General features: G+C 47.9%; 3 protein-coding genes; 1 reads left to right on the top strand and 2 right to left on the bottom strand.

Annotated features, from left to right (window-relative positions):
• Window positions 1–441: 441 nt before the first annotated feature.
• On the bottom strand, window positions 442–4306 carry GSTUM_00005707001 (uncharacterized protein). XM_002837793.2 has 9 exons: window positions 4022–4306; window positions 3889–3957; window positions 3774–3801; window positions 2380–3716; window positions 2118–2268; window positions 1863–2067; window positions 1182–1812; window positions 1083–1126; window positions 442–987 (listed from the first exon to the last, which is right to left on the bottom strand). The coding sequence occupies exons 1-9, from the start codon at window positions 4157–4159 to the stop codon at window positions 645–647; spliced, it is 2946 nt and encodes a 981-aa protein (XP_002837839.1). The 5' UTR covers window positions 4160–4306; the 3' UTR covers window positions 442–644.
• Window positions 4307–4532: 226 nt separating this feature from the next.
• On the top strand, window positions 4533–5492 carry GSTUM_00005706001 (uncharacterized protein). XM_002837792.2 has 2 exons: window positions 4533–4893; window positions 4954–5492. The coding sequence occupies exons 1-2, from the start codon at window positions 4629–4631 to the stop codon at window positions 5409–5411; spliced, it is 723 nt and encodes a 240-aa protein (XP_002837838.1). The 5' UTR covers window positions 4533–4628; the 3' UTR covers window positions 5412–5492.
• Window positions 5493–5800: 308 nt separating this feature from the next.
• On the bottom strand, window positions 5801–7804 carry GSTUM_00005705001 (uncharacterized protein). XM_002837791.2 has 5 exons: window positions 7470–7804; window positions 6863–7199; window positions 6750–6797; window positions 6627–6653; window positions 5801–6497 (listed from the first exon to the last, which is right to left on the bottom strand). The coding sequence occupies exons 1-5, from the start codon at window positions 7574–7576 to the stop codon at window positions 5889–5891; spliced, it is 1128 nt and encodes a 375-aa protein (XP_002837837.1). The 5' UTR covers window positions 7577–7804; the 3' UTR covers window positions 5801–5888.
• Between the last annotated feature and the right edge of the window lie 10340 nt (window positions 7805–18144).

Raw genomic sequence — 18144 nt, 5'->3', positions numbered from 1 at the left:
TCCCCCACAGGCTTTCCTCCAGAATCCACAGGATTTCCAAGATCATGGGTAATCATTCGCCAGAGAGCCCCTGGTCCAGGCGGGGGCAGAGCGGGGATGTTTTACGACAGGAGGGGAAAAAAAGGAAAGGAGAGAAAAACTGGTGGTAATTGATCCACAGCCAACGTGACTGGTGCGGACGCACATAACCTGCTAAACAGCTATACGCTATTACTGGGCAGATTGGGCACTGTAAGATAATAATACCGGTAGTTCGACTCAACCCGGTTCAACCCAAGACACCAAGTTCGGGTTGTACCGTACAGGCGCAAATACCTAGAACACGACGGTTATAAAACCCAGAGAACTCAAAAAGAGAAACAGTAGGCCCGCCCCCCACCACCCCCGAACGGACAGACTAGTCATGTTACTATACGGTAAGCATAGCGTACTGATAAGTATGCGGATTCCGGTACGGAACGATACGATGCATACTACTAGTATACAACCTAGCCAACACACCTAGTCAAGCTAGAAAAAGGGAAAAAGAGGATAGCCCCCACGCTGAAAAACATCGAGGGGAAGAAGTACCTAAACTACATTATCCCATCCGTTCTCTCCAATAATAAAGCCATCACCCGAATACAAGAGATAAAAGAGACACATCACATCTTACACTGACACCTACACCCGGGCACTGGACACACCTTCCTTAGCCCAAACCACTCCTTAGCATGACCGGCATGCATCCCATGCCCGCACGCTAAGCAAAAATTAAACCAGCGATCGTAATCGCTTTCTCTATCAGTATCTCTCTCAACCCCTCCTCCTCCTCCGACGGAAGTGCCCAACCCGACAGCGACCTTCTTGTATGCAACCGTGCCTAGGTTTAGCAGACAAACCGCGCACCTGGGCAGTGACTTTTTGCAATGCGGGCACACGGTGGCTTTCGTAGCGGATGTGCCGGGGGCGGTGTGCGGTATGTTTCCGCCGCCGCCGCCGGAGGTGCTAGCGCGGGAGGGGTGTTGGGGGTGCGCGTGTGGGTGGTGTGGATGGTGGTGGTGGTTGGGATGGTGGTGCGTGGTAGTGCTGATCTGTGAGACGCTCCTGTCGCAGTTTGCGCAACGTACATATACTTGCCGCTGCACTGCGTCGATGGTCATTGCGCCAGTTCGGTTCCGGGATAGCTTGCCCCTCGCGACGTCGAATTTTGCGCGTGAGTGGAAGAGCCGGAAGGAATTGAGGAGATGTCTGTAGCTATCGTGCCAATTGCTAACCCTGTCATCGGAGAAGTACCTTGGCACCGCGAACGCTGATATCAGAGCTGCGGTTTGCACGTCGCCCGTGCGGTTGATGTACACCTGTAAAAGGTTTATGGCTTGCTCGGTTACACCGGTTACAACTATTCCATCTAGATCCCCATTTGCTACTAGTTTCAGAGTTAGATCTGTGAGGTATTTTGTCAATTCGGAGTCTTTGAGCCAACGCAGGGCTATGCCTAGACGCTCGCGGATCGGGAGCCCGAGGTCATCGAGGACATCCTTCCAGTCGCCGTTTGAGACGTAGGCGAAGATGGAGCGGAGGTAGGGATCGTCGAGCTCGACGGACATGTCATGGCAGAGGTCTTTCCAGATGTTGCCGTTTGTATTATCTGAGTTGTCTACGGTGGCGCTTGAGAGGGTAGATTGAGCATGTGCGTGATAGCCGGCGACAGCGGTTGACATTAATTTCATTTGCTGTCCACCTTGGGATAAAGATTTGATCGAGCGCTCAATGTCACCATGGAAAAAGGCCCAGCCAGCAGCTTTGGAATACCGGCCTTCTTCCTCAAGTCTTGACCTTGTCAGATTTGTCAGCTAGTGAGTGATATCTAGTGAACATACCTTCGTATTTCCTGATCAAGCTCATTGGCCGAAAAGTCCCACCCACATATCGCCAATGCCAGAATTCTCTGCTCCGGATACTGGCTCTCGCCCTTAAACTTCTCCCTTTTGCACCTCTTGTTAATTTCTGTTACTGTATCCGCCCAATCACTCGCTGACGGCCTCTTCGCAGTCGTCAGTCTCGATTCTTGCGTCTTGCCTATCCCTTATCAGTAATTTCAACGACTTTAGACGTCTAGCCTATTAGACCCGAACCTCCCTGCCATATCCCAAACACGCCCATATAACTAAGATCCAACAGCCCACTAACCATGCCATTATCCATCGCGGACTCGCAAGCGCCCCGCAACCACATCCACATGTTCTTCAAGTAAACATCCTCCGTCAAACCTGCGTTTTTTGCACACTGAGTCCCATTAGTTTATTCCCGCCTCCATCTCTCACCAAAGCGGGATAGGTAGAGAAAGGACAGAAAAAAGGGATAAAAGAGGAAAGCCACCGGAGACAATCTACTGACATCCATCTCGTATCCTTGTTCCACTCTTCTCCTCATGACAACACATATGTCGTCACGCAGCACCTCGGCTGGGTCGAGAAGGAAATCTTCCCGTCGCACAACGTTATCACTTCTTTCGGCCGGGTGTTTCTCATGCATGCCTAGTCCAAAACCGGGACTTCCGACGATAGAGCTCGCCTCCTCTTTGTGCGCCACGCTTCGTCCCTCGCCGTCGGGCTTGACAGTGTCTATTCCAAGGCTATCTGACGGGGGTAGAATCTTCAAGTCCTTCCCAGAGGTAATAGACAGCCCATTTCTACTCCCCCAGGCAAGACTAGTAGCGACCCCCGAAGAAACTATGACATCTACTGACCCATCACTCCTGAGACACAACGTCCGGAGCACTTCCCCCCGGCTGGCGCCCTGTGGGTCGGACATCCAATCAAAGCTCACGATCCTTCTTTCAATCTTGGATCCCCGTGTAGTGGCTAAATCATTGATCCTGGTAACAAACAATGTTTGTCCATCTGTTCTCCGATTCTGCGTTCTGGCAACTGGTCCATTCCTCATACCGCCGCCTAGCAAACTGGCAGCCGAGTCGCCCCACCCACTGCGCTTATCTGGTTCCGCAGCGGCACTCGCGACGGTTGCGGGCGCGCCGTAGAGTCCGAGCGAAGATACTGTATGTGGATCCTGGTCAGAAATCTTGGCAGTATCATATGCCCTCAGTCTCCCCCCAGAATTAAGAGTCCCAAATGTCCCCTGCTTAGTACACGAATATCGCAGAGATGCTATCTGCGTACCAGACCTCCCATATTCATCTGTTGGGCGAACAAAATTCAGGGCCGGTTCCCCAGAGCCGGCATAGCGAATGAACCTCCGATCCCACACCGCAACGGCACTATCCTCTGAATAAGAAGCAAAGTAGTTCGGATCGAGGTCTAATGTTATCCCAATTGCGCAGCGCGAAGTGCAGATACCCATTAACTGATTGTTCGGCGACTCCCTCAGGTCCCAGGTCCTTATTGCCCTGTAGTTAATCCCGGTGAGAAGCACATTCGCATCATCTCGTACGAAACAAACGCTGCTAATTGTCTCGCTAGTGGCTAGTTGTCGGAGAGGCTTTCCGGTGTCGCTGTTCGGCCCGACTCGTTCGCCGAGTCGCTGGTTCACATCCCAGATGTTTAGGCAGAAGTCGTTCCGAACCTTATCGAGGCCTGTTGCGAGGAACTGGCCGGTGCAATTGAAGGAAACCCCGTTGCAGGGGCGCTGGTGTTTGGCAGCTAGTGGGATCGAGGTGTTATCAGATATTCGGAGGAGGATGGCCTCGCCACTAGGCTGACCGACGGCTATTACGTCTCGAAGGAAATAAGCCTTTTTTCCGGGAAATCCATAGTTGAGGAGCAGTTTCTCACCTTCATCGCATGGCGACCAGTCGATGCACTATCCCACCCTCTAATCAGCTCCCTCCCTCCAGTAGACAGATGGATAGATGGATAGATAGCGCTGTAGAGGAAGCATGAAACATACGCGAAAAAACGGAACTTTAGTATGCTTCGCGACAAGCTTAATCTTGACGTCCCTAGCGTTGGCACTATTCTGTACCGCCACAAACATCACATCAGTAACACCCTCACCAGCAAAACACTCCGAAGCACCATACCTGATGAGAAACAGTAAATAGACTTAATTCATGATCCCTACTATTCCGACCGACGATCTTTAGAAAGCGCTGATTATCCGGCCGTGAATGCGGCGACCAGCGAATAGTAGGACTAGTTTCATTCATAGTATCCGCCATAATTAGATTTGGAAGACCGGTGACCCACGGGGGTGGGGGTATGGTATTACTAAGTTAAAAGGAAAAAAGGAAAAAAGGAAAATAGAAAAAGATATTATCTATGAAAGTTAGCCGGGCTGCTTGTGATCACTTTAGCATTAGAGGTAGATTGGTAGAACAGGAGGAGAATTTGAGGGTGTGGAGGAGAAGACAAAGTAACGATGCATCACACTCTTTCACCGTCCGCCTTTCAAACCATACCGGTACTGTACTCGTTGTCACTCATCTCCACGAGAACAGCCATCGATCCATCCACCCCTTGACGTCTCAACCAAGCCTCATCCCCATCCCTAACCCATAACTCATTTCAATCACATTCAACCCAACTTCAACCCATAAATTATCGTACTGGTACAGTACACTCCATTCACCGGGGAGAAATCCTTCACCACCACGACCAACATCTCCCCCCGCCACCAGCAGACGGAATATGCCACCCAAAAATCATAAACACCAAAAACGTCGGCGTCGACCCCTAATAAACCCAACGGGCCCAAAGACCTCCACAACTCACCTGAAAAAGAAAGTCCGCGACCTCCAGCGCCTCCTAAATAACCCCAGCAGTTCCCTACCAGCCGATGTCAGGCTAGAAAGCGAACGCGCTCTATCAGCCTTCCAATCCGAACTCTCGTCAGTCCAAAGCGCGGCGAAAGAGAGGAGAATTGCGAAGCGATATCATATGGTTCGGTTTTTCGGTACAACATTCCCTTCTAGCCCTCCCCCGCGTGGCTAACAAGTGACTAATTGCGGAATAGAGAGACAAAAGGCTACGAGGAAATTGCGCAAAGTGGAGAGGGAGCTGGAGAAGGTAGGGGGTAAAAATGGGATGGCGGAGGCAGAGAAGAAGGTTTACGAGGCTAGGTTGGACCTTAATTACATCATGCATTACCGCCCCGGGGAAAAGTACATTTCCTTGTTTAAGGATGCGGGGGTGATGCGGGAGAAGAGAGAGGGGATTCGCAGGGAGGTTGAGAGGCGGATGGCGAGAGGCGCGTTGGGGCAGAGTACTATGGATTTTGATGATGGGGGGGATCAGGAGGAGGGGGGTGTGGAATTGAGGAGCGGTGGAGAAGGGGAGAGGCTTGAGAGGAGGGATAAGAGGGGCGGGAGGACAGAGAAGAAGGATAGGAGGGGCAAGAAGCGGGACGGGTCGAAGAATGCCCCAGGAGAGGAAAAGAAGTTGGAGGAGCTGGATGACTTTTTCGAGTTTTAACCTCCCGTGCCAGTTTCATAACGCTCACAGATATCATGCATGGTGGGGCAACATGTGAAAAAATCAGGGGGACTGTTCTTGCCACTTTCTTTTTTCCTCAAAGGCTCCTATATCAAGGTCTGGCTTCCTGCAATCCCTCATAATAGTGATCGGAATATATTCGATTTGTTCTACGGGAGAACCATTCGGGTATTAATATACCCAAATGATAATAATCCTAAGCTTTCTCTCTACCACCCAATGTCTTACACCACCGCAATGCTGAATTCGATACCCAAGCGAGCGACCATCTGCGAGCCCTCTATTTCATAACATTCTCTAGAGAAAAATGGAGCCAACCTGCCCGCCGATAGTCCGAGCACGGCATAATACAACCTGAGTGAGCATAGCCTTCAACAAATTGAACCCCTAGCTAAACCCCAAACGCCTTTCCTAAGGAAACCTAACCTAACCTAGCCCACCCTTCTTACCCCCTGATCATTTCAGCTTACACCCTGGACATCCAATCAACAGCTCCTGACTACATTCCGGAAAGAAATACACGCCATCTGGTTTGTGTTCCTGCAAACCCCTCTCCGCAAGCGCAATTTTAGCCGCCTCGAACCAAACCTCAGTAACTTTCGGCGACCACTTCCTCCGACTTCCCTCTCTCGAATGGCCACTAATACTCCTCCTCAGCGCTGCACCTCCCCCAAACCTAACCTCAGCATCCGCCCTCTCCCCCTCCATATCCTGCATAAACTGTTTCCTCAGCCCGCGCGATGCACCGAGGCAATCTGCAGCAAAGAATTCCACGCAGCGGTTCAGTGGCATTTGGCAGCGGAGGATTATAGCGACGAGTTCATCGTTCTGCTTGTGTGGAGGCTCTGGCGACATGCTTAGGCGGATGGAGTTTACTAGGAAGTGCAGGGCGTGGTGCGTGGATATTAGGGTTTGGTTGTCGAAGGTGGCCAATATGCTTGATTGGATGCTCAAGTAGGCGCTGTTTAGGTCGCTGGGGGTTAGCGGCTCATCGGAGTTCTCGGCGGCTATTGCGGCTTTGTTGGCTTCTAGGCGGAGGCGGGAGTAGGTTAGGAAGTGGAGGACCTAGAAGAGTTAGTTTGTTGGATGACGCTTCTCTTGCTATCATACCCCGCCTCTCCCCCAAGTCTCGAGAGAGCCCTAAACTTGGCTCGGGGCGAGTTAAGAACGCACGGAGGATGGGAACGCCCTTACATAATACCTAAATATCAACCATATAAGCTTTCGTAAAACAGAACCAATCAGACAGTGACCTAGAAACATGACAAAAAAAACAAAGAGAGAAAAAACCCCAGCTCCCTCGAGGGGGGATAATACAATTGTTTCGTCAACTTCCTCTGCACCGTCCGAATTGCTTGATCCTTCCTAAGCTTGGCCTCCTCCCTATCCTTCCAATTAATCGTGAACTGAGTCCTATACATCGGCGCAACCGCCTTATCGCAAAGATAATAAGCCAACGTCGAGCACGTGGCATGTCTCTTCTCTAGTCCGCAAAAGTACTGTATCGTAGGCCGGCGCACCCCGTCTCCTGTCCTAGATTTTGGTGGGTAGAAGAGTTGCGAGAGCAGCGCCAAATATGATCCGGGGACCATCCATCTGGTAGCGATGGTAGACTCGTTAGCGTCAACGAGCTCCTTGAAGGCTCGGGAGACGAGGCGGAGACGGGTGACGTCCCTCCAGTCGGTCTGGCAGCAGATGTTGATTATGAGCTCGACCGGAAGGTAGTCGAAGTATGACCCTGTTAGGACGTCGGATGTCCGATTGGCACTACGGAGGCGGGTAGCACGGGGGATAATTTTAGTATGAATTGCAGTCAAAGATCAAACTGGGCGGCTCATGTGTGATGATATTTTCTTTGCTTTGCCTTCTTCGATTTTGGAAAAATGGGCCATTTTTCTTTCTTTTCGTTTCCTACAACCGTTCCCATCTGTCACCTCCTTGGCAAGAGGCAGTTGGTTGAGGGTGGAAGCAGTGGGGGAAGAATAAAAGATAGGGGAGGGGAGCACATGAGAGCACGCACAAACACACATCACACACCTTCGGGGTCTAGTTTTCTGCAAGAACTGCGTGCGTGCCCGCTCCACAGCGCGACGGATCTTTTGAGCCCTCTGCTCAAATGCGTCGGCTGGTGATGAACCGAACATTGTGGGGAGCGGGGACGGTAGGGCTGGGCGACGGAGGTCACCGGATGGGCGGGGATCAGTGTGGAAGAGATTAGAGAAGAGATTGTCGGATATGGCCCGATTAAATTAGTGTACGGTGATGTCGATGAAGGTCGGGAATGTGTGCGAAAAGTAGGCTCTGAGGAGTTGGATAGGCTACCTTATTCATACAGTACCGTACGGGTACTCGAGTAAACGGAGCGAGATCGGAGAAATCGAAAGGAATGCTGACAAAAGAAATCCACACGAGGAAAAAAGAAGAATCCGTAAATTTACTCGAGTGAGGAGGGAGCTGAACACGGCGCTTCCTTCCCAGCAGGATTCTATTATTAGAATCACGTTAGGGTTGAATTGGGACGAAGCTTGATCCTGAACAGATCGCCAAGGGTTCAGCTTGTCGGTGCTGCTTGCAGTTGACGGACATTCGTGACAACGCCTCCTGCCTCCCCGCCGCGGGGATCCCGAGTTACGGGGAACGGTGCTCTTCCCGCCTGCCAAACTCCCCCCGAATCCAATACTCGAGTATTATACAGTAGTCGGGTATGGTCATAAAGGACGGAAAACCTGTGGCGGCAAGGCAGGGGTTATGCTGACAAGAAACATATTATGTGGCACCCTGGAAGTCAGAAACCCAAACCAATTGCTTTGCTGCTTATTAATACTTTCCTCCGGAGATGAGAGAATTGGATATTCTGAAGGGCTACTCAGGGTCGCAAGCAATCCTTACAAGATTGGTCTTTACTGAACTCAATTTCATGATTCTTACCTCATACTGCCTAACCATCCTCCTGTTTGTAAGATAATTCATCTCGTATCAACTCCGGGTTGCTCATGTCATCTGAGGTTTTGTTTCTCCCCCCAAATTGACCAGTTGCTCGCTACCCACAGGATCTTGCTGACCCTTTTTTCCGCCCTTTATGACCATGTCCGAGTAAAACCCGAGCCCAAAACCACTTCTCTTGGAATATGGATGAATTACTATAAGTGCTCGAGTGGGAGAGAAATGCGCCTCTCCTAGTAGGAGCCTGAGGTTGTCTGTTTTTCTCCTTTCTTTTGCCTCAACTAATCCCTAAGTTTGCCCTGACTTCTCCACCCCTATCCAGTGCGGGAGTTTCAACGACCTAGCCTACTGGTAGTTCTCTTCTACTCGAATCCTTACGGTACCGGTACGCAGCAATACCGGTATGGCACAACCTGAGTCGATTGAAGAAGATTTTTTCTGGGACCTGAAAGGCCTAGTGCGGTTTGTTTATTATATTTACTACAGTACCTGTACTTTATTTCCTTGGCTATCGCTGTACTGTACGAGTATGGCGCGGATTGGCTGTCTAAAGTAATTCACTTCGCAGCAGGAAGTTTCCAAGACACCTGGTTACTGGTACTTTACAGTACGAGTACCGGTATCATACACTGCGCTTGCCTATAGCACCCATGTGGTGACAACCCAGGTCCATAGAGCCTATATGCAACTTGCACCGCACAGTCTTAGTGCATAGGCTTGGCCAAATAGCCAATAACAAGCACTCAAGTTACCTCTATCTGTACTGTACCGCAACTTCACAGATGCCACGACCAAAATCTTGCCTTAAAAGCCACCAACCTGATATTATACTTTACACTGCATTCCCGCCAGCTATTGCCAAGACACACACTTCCCCTCACCAAGCCAACCACCACCCCTAGAGCACACGTAGTCACTCGCAATTAAACGGTAAACAGCATGTTGTAGGCAGCTTATTCTGCCTCCTTCTAGCGGACCACTACCGCACGGTTTAACGATCAATACAAGGGTGAAAAGTTACAGATGATCACAGGTACCTGTAAGTATAGACAAGGTATGCAGGAAGCTGTGCCTTTCCCACTCATCACAGTCTCGAGCACTCCCCGGTTTCGGATAATATGCTAGATCAGTCTAGGAACCGTTAGATATGTATTTGAGTTTGAGTCAAAATGCGGGGAAGCGGTGATCACAAGCTTTTTGGAAAGAAAGGTACGGCAGTTGCACCGGCACTTGTACCTATACTCGTAGGACATGGGTTCGTGACCTTCAGGGAGTTAGGGGGAATTGGTCCGTTTTCGAGGAATACGAGTACACAAAAGCACGAATGATGATCACAACCCTTGCCGCCGGGTGTGGTCTAGCATATAAGTTACAAGTATGATACATACAATACAATCATACACAAAACCTCCTTCTCCTCCCGTCCATTGTAATCGTCACCCCGGTGAATTACCTTTTATTCTTGTTCCTGTTTATCTTCTGTAAAATGCAGGGAAACGGTAGTGGGCGGAAGGGGGAAAAAAAAAACCCTCCCCGGTTGGTGAGGGGAGAGTGTTCGGAGAGAAATGTACGGGCAAGGTACTAGAGTAGTAGCATCTACGTAGTTCTGAGAACCCTACTAAGTATCGTACGTGCCGTGCAGGCGCATGCCGCACCAAGCAACCCAGTCATTAAGCTGTTCACCCGTTGAGCCAAGCCTTCTTATGTGGCCTGCAAACCGGGGCTTCCGTCATAGCCCGGGTATTGGAAGGGGAGACAAGCTGAGCCTGGGATAACCATAATGCTGGCAAGGTTATGATTCCCGAAACTGTAGAGTAGGTAACTCAGAAGTGCCCGTTTGAAGGCATAATAGGGTACTAGTACCCCTAAGTGAAAGCGTTTTGGTGGATAGGGTGAATTTATAGTTAGATAATACAACTGAAATTGTGTATGGAACGGCATTGGACCAATGTGCGGTACTCTATTGTGCAAGTATGATAGTACTGTACATCTACTTAACCTACAGTAAACTGCAAAGACCAAGTATGATACTTGAATAGAGCAAACCGGTCCCTCCTCCCCCACCACGTGGTCATGCGCAGCAATGGGCCTGGAAACCCCGAGGCCGTAGCACGCTAAACTAGAGCGCGGTACCTGTACTATGGAGGGATTTAGCATCGGTTCAACATCCAAATAACCGTCTTGAACCATTTCTGCCCATAGCACGCGTGAATACAATGTGCTTTCCCCCGAGAAAAATGAACAATTTACAGCACCCGTGGCGGGATCAAAACCGGAACCAAAAAAATTGTAAAATAAAATAAAATTGTAGCATTGAAAGTGTTGTGGGCTCTCAGGTTTTCTCTCCAATAAAACTCAAATCTTGTGATTATCAAGAGTGCTGCGGGGTTTTTTTCTTTCTTCCTTTAGCACGTGAGGTACGCCAACTAGAGGAATGGGGGAGGGATGCGGTGCAGGTTCCGATGAAGTGGGTCTCCATACGTTAACCATTCCCAACTCTATACCGACGGGGGGGGGCTCGGGGGGTTATTGTGATAAGATATTTACGGTATCATACCTAGTTTTGACGGAAATTTATAATCCTATATCGCTCCCTCATGACCCCTGCCTGGAGTCCGTCTGGAAGGGGGTATTGCGAGATTAGCATCATGGCACTGGCACAGGGCCATCATCCAACTTAGGTCGTTCCAAGGCAAGTAGACAAAACTCGGCGCTTATGTCACTTTGAAATTTATGATTGGTACGGTTCTTTTTTACTGTAAACGCCACTATTCCAATAAACCCCCAACGTCGGGGTTATTAGAAGCCCCGAGCCGATGGGAGAATCTCTCCGTTGTGACGGCTGAGAATGCTGGCTTTCAATGGGGCTAACCATACCTCACCCCACTAAAGTAATCCCATTGCGGAGCCTTTATAGCTCACCCCGGTACGATATCTCAACTTGGGGGTGGAAGTACCTTTGGTCCATGGAAAGGGTGCGATGTGATGGAGGTAGGGCGATCGGGAGCACGTGGAAGTGGTATGAGGAGAAAATGTACGATATTCGGGAAAAGCTGGTGTTCGTTCTATTCACCTGAGAGCAGATGGTTGACTATAAACGTACACAAACTGGACATTTTCCAAGAGGCATTACCTGCACAAATATCGGGTAATGCCAGCTTAAACACCACCATAAACCACTCCCTTTGGGACACCAAACATAACTGCACTCTCATCAACGCACCCCAACCTGATATACCACAGCACTATAGTGAGATTACCTCATCACGGTACTGTGCTATGATAGTATGAAATTGTCTTCCGTTAGAATATTATTATCATAATATGATCAATGACTTCAACTAAATTGGGCTTCCGTTCTCTGGGGTTGAGAATATCACTTTGCAGAATCGCACCCTACCTAACAACACCAATCCAGTAACTTACAATTACTTATTATATCAATTACAATTTTTTTCTCCCCTTCTTTCCTTTTTCCTCTCCCCACCATATCCAGTGTAGCACCAACGGCCGGCTCACCAGAGGTGACATTTACGGCGAAGGGAAGTGCAGTATAAATACCAGTACTCAGTTTATAAAATTTTGTTGTTTCCCCCAACGCTTCCGCCACAGCGGAGGATATAGTCGAGCATAATATTACCCAATTAGAAGCAAATCCCCCCCCATCCCCCCAGGTACCACAAAAGTACGTACCCTTAGCGGATGATAATCATTCAGCACGGGTTTGAATATTAACTTCATTCGATCCGACCCCGCAGAACACCCCTGCCCTAGCATTGTTACGACACAACTCCCTGTCGCAATAGAAGTATGGAAATCGGAGGGTTGCCCACAGAGATTACGTAATCAATAAAACTGGCAAGTAATGACAGGCGATTATACCACTATGGAGGGCACAAATCAACCTCAGGATATTCCATTTTTATGTATGTATGATATGAGAAAGAGGGTCGCATGCCCCGAAAATAAATCTAGCTCTTGGATACCTTTCTGGGGGAGGGATAGTCTGGTGGTGTTCAGCGCTATTTGTAAGTAGGTATCCGGCTCTTTCGATACCTGGTTATGCAGGAGAATCCTTGCTCTTACACCTAGAAACTCTTCTCCAATGATTCCAAGTTTCTAAGTTATTGGCCGAGGAGGTATCTATCATAGGTGAATGTCATAGGTAGGGTACTGCTCCTCCTGGGTGAGATTCCGTGATGGGCCCCTGGACATCCGATGGTCTTAGGTGACGAAAAACGTATAGGACCATCGCTCAAGCAGTTACAGTAGAGGATCCCACAATTACACTGCATTCCCGACCCGTCATCAAAACCTAAAAGTTCTTCCCATTCAATTCTTGTCAGTCTGCACCGAACCAACGCGGGGGGTATGAAAGCAATTGAGAAAATAAAATAATTTCATACAGAGCCGTATGATCAATAGATACATTCTGATCCTGTGCGGTAATACCTTGCTTTTGCACTTGCGCTGCCGTCCGTTCGCTTGTTCAGGCAAGAGTCCCATCAGGTGGGCAGTACCAGTAAGCCATGTGTCTTATCCCCCGCCACCTGATAGCTAGATAGGTAGCTTGGCTTCGCTAGAGTAGGGTAGGATTGATTCAATCCGATTGAATTAATCCTTTTCCTCCAGATTTACACGGCTGCCTTTACTACATAGTTTGTACTGGGGTGACGCCGAGAGTGTAGTGTGATTCGTGGATGGGCATTGGGCGCTTGCCGGAATGTTGCTTTGTGGTCTGGTTTGGGCTGCAGAAGAGGAGGATTGTGAACTCGGTGTTAATCGAGGCAACGGCGTAGTATACAGCTTCTCTGTGATAGGCATGATGCGATAATTTGTGGAAAGGTTTCTCCTAGGAGGCGCTATATTCTTAAAGAAATACCCACAACAGCGATACCCGAAATCGTAGTAAAAAATGGGAGAATAACAAGGCCTCTCTAGATTTTTTGTCACCAGCATCCATTCGCTGGCCTAGCAGTCCAGGCACACAGAAGAGCAATCGGCAATGCGAAGATGTCTCTGGGAAGAAGTCAGTATAAAGTCCCCCAGCAGCCCAACGATGCTCGCATTTTCTTCTTCACTCCTCACAGGTTCCTTAGCTTCCTTAGTTGAAGTGCCTAGATATCGAGAAGCACACTTTCGCTCTCCCCCGGCTCCAGTCAGTCAATCGGCCCCCAAGTAAAGAACCTTCAATCGTTCTCCATAATTCCCTCAAAATGAAAGCCAATTTTGCCCTCGCCCTCCTCATCACCCTCCTCACCAGCGCCCTCGCCGCACCCACTGCGGAATCAAATGAGGGAACTACCCTCTTCCCAAATTTCCTCATCCCGATCAAACAGAGCACTCCCGACACGGCTTACTCTACCCAATACACTGCAACAATCTCCTACAGCGGAGGTGACACGGGCAATGAGCAGAGGATGATTGGTAAGTTTCCCTATCCTTACACCTTTTTACTCTGCTCTGGAACTAACGAATGTGTGAACAATATAAATAGTCGGCTTCGATGTCCCCCAAAGTACCAAGCACTATTGCGCTATCTCATTCGTCCTCCCGGCTCCTGTCCCGAGCGGGTATCCGAATGCCGTGAACGGCTCTGGAAAACTAGATGTTTATGGATTCAATGGAGAGATTATCAATGGTCAGACCACTTGGAACAACCGCCCGCAGAGATACCCACTTTTTACTCCGCTCTGGACCATCTATGTATGCACATCCCTCCCCCTCCTACCTTTCCTTTTTCTGCTTCGGTGGCCTAGTGGTGGTGGTTAACCTTGGGGGTAGCAACCAACGAATTTCGCACCTGCTACCACTGCTGGTAGCCCGATACCCTGTAATCATGGGCGGAGAATGGACTTTGAGGTTGTTGCGACTAAGGGTGTTGGCCAGACTTATTTTGACTGGTATGGTAAGTTGTCTTCCTCTTTTCCTCCCTCCCTTCCTCTGCTCTGCCGGTGGTGGGGACCGTGGCTAACTCTTGGATGGAGTGCCTTAGAATTGACTAATCCCAAGACTGGTGTGACGCTCGATATGTGGTAATATCTTCACCTAATGCCACAGGCTATTGTGGGTCATGGTTAAGGGGGATGCATTTTCCTAGTGTTCTTTGCTAGCGAACTATTTATTTTCTCTTGCTATTGGCCCGCTGAGGAGTGGCGAATGGGAACATGAGGATTTGAGAGTAGGACCATGTTGTGTTAGTTGGTTAGCTAACTTATTGACTGATGATTTAACGAATACATCCTATTCCCCAATCTGTGATTCTTTGCCTTGTCGGGATTGTGGTTGTTCAATATAATTTATTTATCCTTGTTGGGCACTGTAGCGCTGGACCGCCAAGAGATAATCATGTCTTATCACTCGCTAAATGGTTGACATGTTTTTATGTGAAGGCTAGTGACCTAAGGGTAGAGTAGCCAGGTGCCATACAAGACTGAGGTGGGATAAGTGCTAACGAGTCAGTGGAGCAAGGAGAGCGCAAATGGAGGGGGTAGGAACAAAGGAGTCCCAAAAAGTATGCTAAGCCACCGGTTTTGACCTTGCTACCCTATTAAACATACAGTGCCGAATTTATGCCTCCATACCCTTATAGCGATCCATACCCTCATAGCGATCGATATCTCGCAGATAACAGGCAACCTTTGTTGGGCTCTTCTGTTGTGACGACCGCATGTGGATGGTATTTGCACAGGGGTCCGATAGGTTGCTATCCCCGTAGTTGAGAAATAATCTCGCGGCCTCCATACTCCCCCATCGAGGTACGATACTTCCCCTACCGAGAGGCACTTGTATGAAGCATTTGACCAACCGGCGCAGCTCGTAGACAGGCTTGCCCTTTGCTTTTGCCGCTAGTGGGGATGATAACAGTTTCCCCGTCGCCGCCCCGAAGGTGATCGACTACACTTAGTGGGGGGTGGGGTTCTGGAATAGAGCTTCGGAGAATACATACTATTTTAACTAGTCTTTGTTTCTCCTAATGTTGGTGCTATCTTCGTTCGTTTTGATAGTAAAATACCAGCATTGGAAAGAGACCAAATTCTGAGCGTCCAGGATTGCGATGCCAGCATCAAGTGGCCAAGTTGCACAGTCGCGCATTGGGGAATCAATACAGCGCCGACACCGGTATGTGTGGAGCGTGCGGCAGTGCTACTTGCGGTGCCGTTTGGGTAACAGACTTTTTTTTTTTTTTTACAGCAGACGAATGCCAACGGCTTGAGCTGGCTAAAGTACCCCCGGAATTTGAATTTGAGAGTCAACGTTATGTGATAGTTTGGAATGATACTCAGATATTATCCCCTTGCGGCATATTTTTTTTTGGGCGGAATGCGGGGACTAGGGATTTGTTCTCTAGTGCCAGTGCGGGGAGATTGAAAGAACCTAACATGTCCAATATCCCCTCTAGAAGGCATGGTGGGCATGGTGGGCATGAAAGGTCGGATTATTTTCAGGGAATTGTTGCTTAGAGCCTATTTGAGCGTTAGATCGCTGGGGGTAACTTAGGCCATAATTAGTTAACTTGTGCTCAATTTGAAAGTCGGATCAATGCCATGAGAGAGTCTATCATGGGTTATGGTTGTTATATCACAATGCTCTTCTGTTATCCATTTGTCAGCTTACAGGTGCCCCACAGCCCTTGGCCTATATTTGTAATCTATAGCTCCTCTAAATTCTACCTTTCCCATAACTAAACCTACCTCTTTTTATCACTAACATCCCAGATGTGCTTACTCCTTTGCACATAAAGGGACTCTATCTTTATAGTTGCAGTAAGGATCAAACTTCTGCTGAAACTTTCCGATTGGTTTATCACTCGAAATAGTACTCCAATATTGGTACCATGTAAGCTCTAGCTACTAGAATAGAGGGTAACCAAAACATAATTGCCTTCTGACCACAACCTCTCAGACTATTCGCAAGGCACTACGGTTTTATAAAATAGGGCATTAAGCTTAAATAGTGAATATTATTAGCAAGTACGAAGCAGGACCTAACTCCTTTATCAGGACTTGTAATCTCTTCTCATCAGAGGTAACTTGGATCACTCTTACTAGCTTCCTATTTCATGCACTATTAGTAATTATGGTATAAATTCACTTGAAAGACAAACACAATTCTGATAACAAGATTGTAGTAAACTAATAGTAGTAATTTGATATCATAATTTCACTAGTATCTCTTACAAACATGTTAGTATATGGGTGTGTGTATGTGACAATCTTAAATTTTCTAGATAAGAAATGTGATCTCTTCAAGATATTTCTTTTAGCCTATATACATATATAGTTAAAGAAAGGAAAAATCAATTGTCAGTACTACAAATTTTTGAGTATTCTCTTAATACTAGGAAATTCTGGATTCATGTAACTCAGAATCTACTTCTTAATATAATATTACTCTTGGAAATCAGAGTAGTAAGGCCTTTCTCATTTACATAATTAGCATCTATCATATCTAGCATCACCAGAGTGTCAGATACTCTTTGACCATCTATCTTGATGGTATATAAGTCTATTATATTCCTTACTTGTGGCTGGTCTAATATACATTCTCCTTTATTCTGTACATTTTTTCATGTACTTAGGCTTCCTGTAAGTTCTGGTATACTGCTATTTGCAAAGTTCTTTATAACGATTCTTCTCTTTTGCTTATTAATTCTGCAACAGGGAATAACCTTAACACTTATGTCTTCTCAATAGCTCAACAGCTCAGAGAGCAATTATCTTCGCTATCACTTTTGATAACAAAGATTGTCTTGTACTTGTATTACCTGTTGTAAGTGAGACATCTTTCTCATATAGCATTGCGAAAGGTGTATATAAAGTATTGATTCGATGAGTAGTATAGGGAAAAGTTTAAGTAGTTGCATGAAGAGTCTGTACTGGAGGTCCTTGTTTTTTTTATTTTTTATCATGATTTAACTCCTTGTTTAAGGTACAAGAACATTCTATGTAGTGTGAGCTACAGTGTTAAGACCTTACAACTTGAACACGAAAGGGTCTCACCTAGAAGCCAACCATATGCCCAAGAAGATTCCTCGCCCGAAAGAAATGCTACCTACTAACTATATGTAGCCAACAGGAAGGAAACCAAACAAGCTAGGTGGGAAAGTATAAGGAAAAACTCTACCTTTAAACTACCAAAAACTACAAAAAAAAGATAACTACTGCCCACCAAACCACCAGGCTGCTATTTTTAAAGAACCACCCCCGAAGTGGGCAGATAGCGACAAGTTCTAAGGCCAAATACCTGCAACCAGCTGAGCCATAGATGTAGTGCAATACCATGACTTGTTAATTGAGAACAGGAGTCTCAGTCTCAGGCCCAAAGAGTAGATGTTTGGCAGAGAAGATACTGCCCAGCAGTAGGGTGCCAGCCAAAGATTGGCCACAGTCAGGCAGCAGGCCAGAGCCCAGGAACACCATGCAGTGGAGGGAGAAGGTAGTATAGTACTAGCCAAAAGGAGTGGAGGCAGTAGGGTGCGAGCCGATGTAATTGAAGTGGGAGGTAGTGGGAGGGCCGAAGGCCTCAGTGCAAACCAGACTGTAGAAACCGAACCATTGCCATTTTACTGTGTCTCTCATGTAGTCCCTTGTTCTAGGAGAGATAGTGTCACTTAGTGGAGTGGATCCCACTGTCAGTAGGGAATTGGAAGAGTAAGAGGAGGAGGGCGACAGCAACTTGAACAGAGCAACCAGGAGGGTATTTCAAATCTCACTGCAAGACAGACTCCAAAGTTACTAACTGAGGCATTCCTCAATAGGGATCGTGC

Source organism: Tuber melanosporum (assembly GCF_000151645.1).
Source record: "Tuber melanosporum whole genome shotgun sequence assembly, scaffold_2, strain Mel28".
Taxonomy (NCBI): Eukaryota; Fungi; Ascomycota; class Pezizomycetes; order Pezizales; family Tuberaceae; genus Tuber; species Tuber melanosporum.
Note: the sequence above shows the minus strand (reverse complement) of the source record. Positions and strands in the feature narration are given on the sequence as shown.